The 8,142-nt window shown below is 42.5% G+C and overlaps 1 protein-coding gene across 5 annotated transcripts in view; it reads left to right on the plus strand.

Annotated features, from left to right (window-relative positions):
- The window catches only part of RNF145 (ring finger protein 145), a 50,744-nt gene extending 42,803 nt beyond the window's left edge, over positions 1 to 7,941 (plus strand). For all 5 annotated transcript variants that reach the window (XM_068959154.1, XM_068959156.1, XM_068959152.1 and 2 more), the window contains 5 exons: positions 222 to 362; positions 1,801 to 1,983; positions 3,919 to 4,066; positions 4,750 to 5,106; positions 6,286 to 7,941. In XM_068959154.1, the coding sequence (XP_068815255.1) occupies positions 222 to 362; positions 1,801 to 1,983; positions 3,919 to 4,066; positions 4,750 to 5,106; positions 6,286 to 6,729 (1,273 nt within the window). In that variant the 3' untranslated portion in view covers positions 6,730 to 7,941. The remainder of the gene's footprint in view (positions 1 to 221; positions 363 to 1,800; positions 1,984 to 3,918; positions 4,067 to 4,749; positions 5,107 to 6,285) is intronic.
- Positions 7,942 to 8,142: the final 201 nt, after the last annotated feature.

Consider the following 8,142-nt stretch of genomic DNA (forward strand, 5'->3'; position numbering starts at 1 on the left):
CCTCGGAAAGAGGTAACAGAGTCTGTCGTAATTTTTATCGGAGGATTCCATAGTGTTATAGCTTTTAATAAAACACATAGCTTTTAATGTTTTAATTAAAACCAATCCAGTTTTGCTTTAAAACCAGTTTGCACTCTTAACGGGGCGTGGGGGGAGCTCATCACGCTGGTTTTAATTAACAAATCTTTTCTTTTTGTCTTGTTTGTCTCCTCTCCTCCCAGTATTGCAGAATGCTGTAGCACTCCGTACTCGCTGCTGGGCTTGGTCTTCACAGTCTCTTTTGTTGCTTTGGGAGTTCTGACTCTGTGCAAGTTTTACTTGCAGGGTTACCGAGCGTTCATGAATGACCCTGCTATGAATAGGTAAGTTCGTCTTTGCACCTAAGGTCTAAAAAGAAACAGACAAAAAGGGCTTTATAGAGGAGCAGTATGGGCTGAACTATACCTGGTTTTAACTTATCAACTCTTGAATATCCTTGACAGGCTCTCTATATGCTAGTCTAAGTATACATTGGACGGATTTGAGGGGGAAATAGAGCTTGCCACAGATTTCTTGGGAGATGGTTCATTTCTGTAACAGATTCAGTGCTGCTCTTTGGGATTTATAATTGCATAGCTTGATCATCTCAGTACCTTCATTTGTATGACTCACTGGAGCGTTTTCCCATGCTTGAAAAATATAAACACCTGTACGGTTACATCTCCGTTTCCTCATTCACCCTCTAGTCCTCTGTGAAATGCTGCTAATCTCTGAGGTTTAAAACAGAGCATTGTATGGGCCACTTTTAAGTTACTATGGGAAATAACCAAAGTATACAAACTGCTCGTTTTCCTTACGCTTGTCCCAACTGTCTAATATAAAACTGGGATCCTAGTTATGGCACCTTGCTGCTCAGTTACTCCAGCCTTTTTCTCCGTAGAAAGTTCACACTATAGGCAAAGGAGTGTTTTACGTTTTGGTTTCTGAGACGAGAAAGTGAGAATGAGAATAGTTATCAATTGAGATTGCCAAGAAATAGTCTACATAAAAGCATCTTTCAAGGAAACGTGCAGTTCCAGGCAGCCTGTACTGTTACTGCTTCGAGGTGGTAGTGTTAAAATGCAGTCCTCAAAGGTATTACATGCTATCTGAGCTTCCAGGCCAAAGAGAAGCAAAGTAGGCAGCCTAATTTGGAGGTACAGGGCATTTTCCCTTGCATTTGTTATAGTCCAGAGAGGATAAACTGAAAAATGGATAAATTTCTGATTTGCCTAGACTGGGGAGTGGTGAGTTGAAAGGAGGATGTTTCCCCAGGGCCAAAGGATAGACAGGAGGGTGGTATTGGGAAAGATTATGGGGAGAGGGTCTCCTTTGTGGTGCTCTGGGAATGGGGCTGACCGTAGCACAAGCCTAGACGCAGTAAGGCGGCTGCAGGTTAGCACAGACGTAGCCCTGGGGCTGTGTGTCTCCTCAGAGACACAACCTGGGTCCATAATGGGACTCTGTGTTGGGGGGGGCGGGGGGTGGACTCTGTCATGTGATTGGTGTCTACTGGGCTGGATGTAGCCCATGTGGTGGTAGTCAAGAGGTGTGTTCTGAAACCTGGTAGTTCCTAACCCCACAATGTTGCAGCATTTTGGAAAACATTCTCATGTGGTTAAAGCCTTAAAAGGGATGTCCATAAAAAAACAAAACAGTGGCAACTGTAACATTGTGGCAGTTACAGGCAGCTCATTTTCTAGCATTTCTGTGTGTATTTTTGAGCCAGTGTCGACACATAGAGATGTGATCGTTTGTTCTCTTGCCTGTGTTGATCTGCAGGGGAATGACTGAAGGGGTCACGCTCCTGATCCTTGCCGTGCAGACAGGTTTGATCGAGCTCCAAGTAGTGCATCGGGCATTCCTGCTCAGTATTATTCTCTTCATTGTGGTGGCGTCCATACTGCAGTCCATGCTGGAAATTGCTGATCCCATTGTTTTGGCATTGGGAGCTTCAAGAGACAAGTAAGAGATGGGTTTCCTACACTAAAAGTTATCTAAGGCTATTTTAGGAGTTGAGAAACTGGTAACTGGCCTGACTGGGATTTTTAGTAGCCTGTAAAGCTAGTCCTAGTCTTTCTGTATACAGGTTTTTTTTTTTTTTTAATATACATTAAAAAATTCTCTAGTTTTTCCCTTGCTGTCCTGCTTCCTCCTGTGCATGCAGTGATACGTTTCAGCATGCCCTCTGCTGGCAAAGGAGGATGACTTGGGTGACCTGCTCCCGCTCGGGAGTGTGTCCGTCCGACCTCTGCAAGACCGTTCTGTTTTGCAGCCGCTGGCTGCCCTCTCTGAGTATCACACTGCTCAGTGGTTACCCTCCCTAGCAAGAGTGTTAGTGAACTGCAATCTCTCTTAAGCAAATCCAGGACTCGAGTATCTGTGCTCTCCTCTCCCATACTCCGTTGTGTGGCTTTGCAGAATGGTTTTGCTTAGCCTCCTCTCCAGTTGGGTAGGTTTCCCTCTGCTCCAGTGGTCTTAGACAGCTATTGAAGATTGGAAGTTTCTTGGAATGACCTTGTAGTAGTCATTGGGAAAACATTTTTTTTTTTTGTAAGGCAGTGATCTCAGAATGGTATGGTTTATTGGCAGAAAGTAGGAAGCCTTGCATGAGCTTACCAGATGTTTGGATCATGTGGGGTTTTTTTGTTATCTTCAATCTGTGTTGTGAAGAGCTTTATTGGTATCCGTTGTTCTTGTGTTAATCTGTTTGTGTTTGCATCTTCTCTGTTAATTGGTTGTGTCTTTCTCCTTTTTGTAACCTGTAAGTGAGGAAATAAAAGAGAAGATTTGTTTATGTTAGCGAGTATGTTTAGCTTAGAGGCTACTTGTAGCCAGAGAGAGCTGCCTGCGGCAATGTTGACTTTAAATATACTAACAAAGGGAAAGAGAGCAGAGCCAGGATGTCTGCCCAGCTCAGATGAGCAGTTTGTGGTGACAGCAAGTTTCAGCTCTTCTGTCAAATTTCCTAGGCAGTTGATGCCATCAAGGGTCGTGATAAATTCTGCCTCCGCTCTCCCTTTCTCCTCACCCCATAAATACACTGAATTGCAACCCTCGCAATAGTGTTCTGATATTTCTTCAGACTATATTAGCCAGTTTCTGTTGTCCCTCTGCCTTGCTGCCCACCTCCACTGTTACTGTCAGTTTCGCTAACTGAGGTTAAAATACAACCTGAGGAACATGTAGAGGTGGTATAGTAAATTACTGGAGACACTCTAAAAGCCTGTGCAAATTGGTGAGTGTAAAAAAGATTGATGGTCTAGTTAGGCTGGGGAGGAGATTAAGAAGTGAATGAGAGAGAGGAGCAGAATAAGGACTGGCAGAGATGAATGTTCAAGGCGTGCTACGTTTCTTTTCTCATGATAAAAAGAGAAGGGGCACGTTTTGAAACACAACAGGGTTGAACCTGGTGATAGAAGGGAATACTTTTGTCCAGTGCATATTGGCAAAAGTCATAGAACAGCTATAAGTATATAATCTGGGAGATCCCTGTTTATATAGGAAAGTGCATAAACAATCAAATACGTATTTAATTCTCAAGTTTAACTGGCTTTTGTCTGAAACATACAGTATCTTAGGCGCCTAATTTGTCTAATCACTGACTTGACCCCTTATGACAATTACTATAGCTGAATTTTTGCCTATAATCTTTGTATTTGTGTTGAAAATGGTGAAGGTCAGAAAAGAGGGAACGTTTCAGAATGCATGTGTTATAGGGAGGCATACTGCAAATTAGACCGTGCCCAGGTAGAATAGAAACTCCTTCCAATACGTTAAAGCCTTGAGCAAAGATCTAACATACCTTCTTCCGCCAGTCTGCCCTGATAAACTGCAGCCTGTTCTTACTCTGACGCTCAAATCTGACTTAAAAGCAAAAACCTACTGTGTTGTTCGCAGGAGTCTGTGGAAGCACTTCCGAGCGGTCAGCCTCTGTTTGTTCTTACTGGTGTTCCCTGCGTACATGGCCTATATGATTTGTCAGTTTTTCCACATGGATTTCTGGCTGTTGATCATTATCTCCAGCAGTATTCTGACCTCTCTTCAGGTAAGAATGTTACCCCTGTATTAACTGTTATACCGTTGCTCTAGGGAGAAAAATACATGGCCCTAAAAGAACAAGGGAGTATAGAAGGGCAGAAATGCAAGATAGGATCTAAAAAACTCTTTATTTTTCTGTATCTATGACAGAGAAGCTCCTAAGGAGGGGTGAGAGCTTAGGTGAATGGAAGTGTATTTCTAACTGTAAAGCCAGAGGGCCTTTTCAGGGCATAATTAATTTTTCACAGTAATAGTGTGTGGTTCCCCCCCCCCCCCCCCAAACTGCTCATTTGTGTTGTTACTTAGCCATGGTTCTTTGAAAGTAATTTGATGTTCAAAATACAGTAATGTAAACACAGGAAATGTTATTTATGTTATTTATTTTTGTAAAGTATTTGTTATTACTTGCTCTTATTAATTTATAAAATCCCTCCTCCTCCTGATGCTCAGTGCTTCTGTTTAATCAACTCAGCTGTTCAGCAAAGTACTTAGAGGGGGAAGTACTTGGGAGCAAGCTCAAATGCCTTGCAAGAAAGAGTGACTTTTCTTTGGCTTGAAGGTCAGCAACAATTTTGCTCACCTGCTTGCTGTGTAATTGGTGAACATTGTGTAGAGCTCTGTGGAAGATGTTGAGTAACTTGAGCTCCAGTTCAGAATCGAATGTTGAGCTGATGGTGTCCTCTGTTACAGGTGCTTGGGACGCTCTTCATTTATGTTTTGTTTATGGTGGAGGAGTTCAGAAAAGAGCCAGTAGAAAATATGGATGATGTGATTTATTATGTAAATGGCACATACCGGCTGCTGGAATTCCTTGTCGCTCTCTGTGTGGTGGCATACGGTGTCTCGGAAACTATCTTTGGTGAATGGACTGTGATGGGTTCTGTGATCATTTTCATTCACTCCTATTATAACGTGTGGTTGCGTGCCCAGCTGGGATGGAAAAGTTTCCTTCTCCGCAGAGATGCTGTGAATAAGATCAAATCACTGCCCACTGCCACAAAAGAGCAGCTGGAGCAACACAATGATATCTGTGCCATCTGCTACCAGGTAAGAATAGAACTATCAAAGAGCTGACTTGAATGTACATAGCTCGGGACTCTTTCTCAAGTTCAGTCTGCAACTGCTAAATTAAGTTGCTTCAGTTAGTGCTTAAAAAGTAGTATTGTGCTTAATAAGTTACTTTCATTATCCAGCTTTCTGCTTTATGTAACTTGACTTCGGGGGCTGGCATTGAGAGAGTGGTTTGATGAATAAAAAGATCATTTGGATATACTTAAAACTTTCATATTTTTTTCCTCCAGTTAAACAGCCCTTGAGTTTTTTTGAAACCTTTAATGCATTTAGGTTGAACTGGTCTCAGTAGTAATAGCAAATGTGCCCTTCCTTCATTAGTGAAGGATTCTGTTACTGAAAGACAGTGAGTGCTCAGTAGCTGATCTGTCATTCTGCCTTGGAAGCAACTCGGTCTCTATAGACACTGCCACTTCCACTTTGTGCACAATGTCTTTTTTTTTTTTATAACAGGAACCTAATTATCAAAAGGTTAAGAGTCTCGTGTAAGCTAGCAAAAGTAAGGACATTAGAAATTAATGCTAAAAGCAATATCTTTATCGCACCTCTAGCTATCCTTTCTCGGATAGAAATCATAGTAGCTATGAATGAAAGAACCACTCTGGGACTAATACCGTGCAGTAATTGGATTAACTCCAAACTTGATACAAAGTCTTTGAAAAATACCCTTCCCAAATGGCTGAATCAATACAATGGCGATATTTAATACACCAAACTTCTAACGTGTGGATCTGAGCTTTCTGGGTTAGGGTGTCATTTCGGTTCTGGTTTGCTGTTGTCACATGTTGCATCTGCAAGTGTGCTGGTTGTGACTTGCACAACTGTGTTTTATGCCAACTAATTCTGTGACTCTCATCCTATGAAAGCTTTTATTTGTTTACAGGGTATTATTATTACTTTCAAAGCTTTTGCCTAACTTCTAATCTCTGTAGTATAAACAGCCAGGCCTGGCATGTACTTGATTTGTGTGTGTGTGTTTGGATGTGGAGGCTTGTGGGTACGAAGGAAGAAATATTCTCCCACTTGCCTGTGAACTGCTTTTGTCTCCTCTGTGGCTATTAATCCCTTTAGGTGAGGCAGGGCATGTATGGGGTAGTCTGCGATGAGAGGAATGGGGTAGCAAATAATATGATCTTTCTGTTTTGTGTCTTTCAGGACATGAAATCTGCAGTAATCACACCATGTAGCCATTTTTTCCATGCGGGTTGTCTTAAGAAATGGCTCTATGTGCAAGAAACCTGCCCTCTGTGCCACTGCCAACTTAAGAACCCTTCACAGCTACCAGGACTGGGGCCAGAGCCAGTTCAGCAGCCAAATCCTGGTGCAGAGCAAAACACCAGTCCTGGAGATGCGGTTGAGCCCCCTGGTGTTGAACATGACAATGGGCCAAATACAAAAGACAGCCCTAGCAAGAGTAACCAACAAGTTGCTGATGAACAGGACAGCCAGGAGGCCTCTGCTGAGACTGAGGGTTCTCCAAGCGTGGACTGTGACACAAGCCCATGTGAAGCCAGCCAGGGAACAGCTTTTGCTGCAGAACTAATTGCACCCCTAGAGGGGTGCCCCGCTCGAGACCCGAGGGTTTGTGTCCAGCTCTGAAGTGACAAAGGATGACACAGGGACGAACGCATTTCGGAGATGCAAGTTTGACTCAGAAGAAATCCTCTCCTTCCACAGCTGTGAAGGAAGTTTATAGCTATTAATGCTGGTCAAAATGTAATATCCCATGCTGATTTTTGTGGGCTGCTTGATAGTGGTAACTCCAGTGAGATACAGTATAAGTGACTCCAGAAGCTCTCTGAACTGTGGGCATAGGAAGGATGTCTGGAAATCAACTAAAGCAAAAGAGTGTTTTCAAGACGTAGGTGAGGGGTAAGAGGAGCAGGAGGTCTGTGAGAGGTTGTAGACGGATGGAGAGAACACTAGCTTTTGTTTAGGGTAGGAAGAGGGTGTCAAATACAGCCATGTCCCAGGGTACCAGAGAGGTGTTAAGTGCAGTAGCCTGCTAGTCTTTGACTGAGGTACAGCTATGGTTACTGATAAAACTATGTGGCATGGAAGCGAAAATCGAAGATGTAACAGCAGTGATTTGTACTGGAAGATGGAAGCACTCTTAATACGTCATGTGTATGCTTTGGGTGTTTTTGGTGGGGCAATTGCATTTGAATTCATGTAATCTATAGTGACTCTTGACTTTTATGACGGAGTCTTCAATATTTTGATGTATATGAAACTTTTGTTAATATATTGGGCACAGTCTGGGCTGTGTGAAGTAAACTAAAGCTCTGATGAACACTTTGGCCTCTGCTACCATGTGCAGGAGGAAAGTGGGATGAGTTTTAGGGCACAGATAGTGGCCTTGCAGTACTGTCCTGTGTAACGTTTAATTCTTGCAGCTGAATTAAAACAGTATTAAACTCTGGCGATATTTGCACTTTGGGAATGAGTACATTATTGTGTATGATCAGACTCCGCAAATGCCACTTTTAAAGCTGTTAATAGGTTTGCACCTTTCTTTCTTTGACAAGGACATGTCCATACTTAAATTTTTACATTCATCATGGCTTCAAGTAGAACTAGGGACTGGGGTGGGGGAATAAGTGGGAGTAGGGGGGCAGGCAATTTTTTTATGTGAATTTTGATATGAAGAGAAATTAGTCACTTATTTATACGATAGGCTTGACTCAAGTGTTTTTCAAAGTCGGTATTCCTAATGTGAAATGTGATACTATTTTATTTTTAGTAGTAAATTTGGATGTAGACAGACAGACATAGCTGAATGTCTTAATAAATTACATTTGAAGATTTTTACATCTGGTTATGTGATTCTTGTACTGAAGTTACCTGAATTAAGTATGTGTTGAGAGGCCCTTCTGCAGTAGTAGCTGTCTTTTCCCCTCAGAGATCAGTAAACTGATGCTGTCTCTCTCTCGTTTCCATTCTGAGGCTGTGTTGTGGTGGTACCCTCTGGCCAGGGATGGGGATGGTCCTTAAAGCCTGTTCTCGCCACCA

This window comes from Struthio camelus, chromosome 13 (assembly GCF_040807025.1).
Source record: "Struthio camelus isolate bStrCam1 chromosome 13, bStrCam1.hap1, whole genome shotgun sequence".
Classification (NCBI taxonomy): Eukaryota; Metazoa; Chordata; class Aves; order Struthioniformes; family Struthionidae; genus Struthio; species Struthio camelus.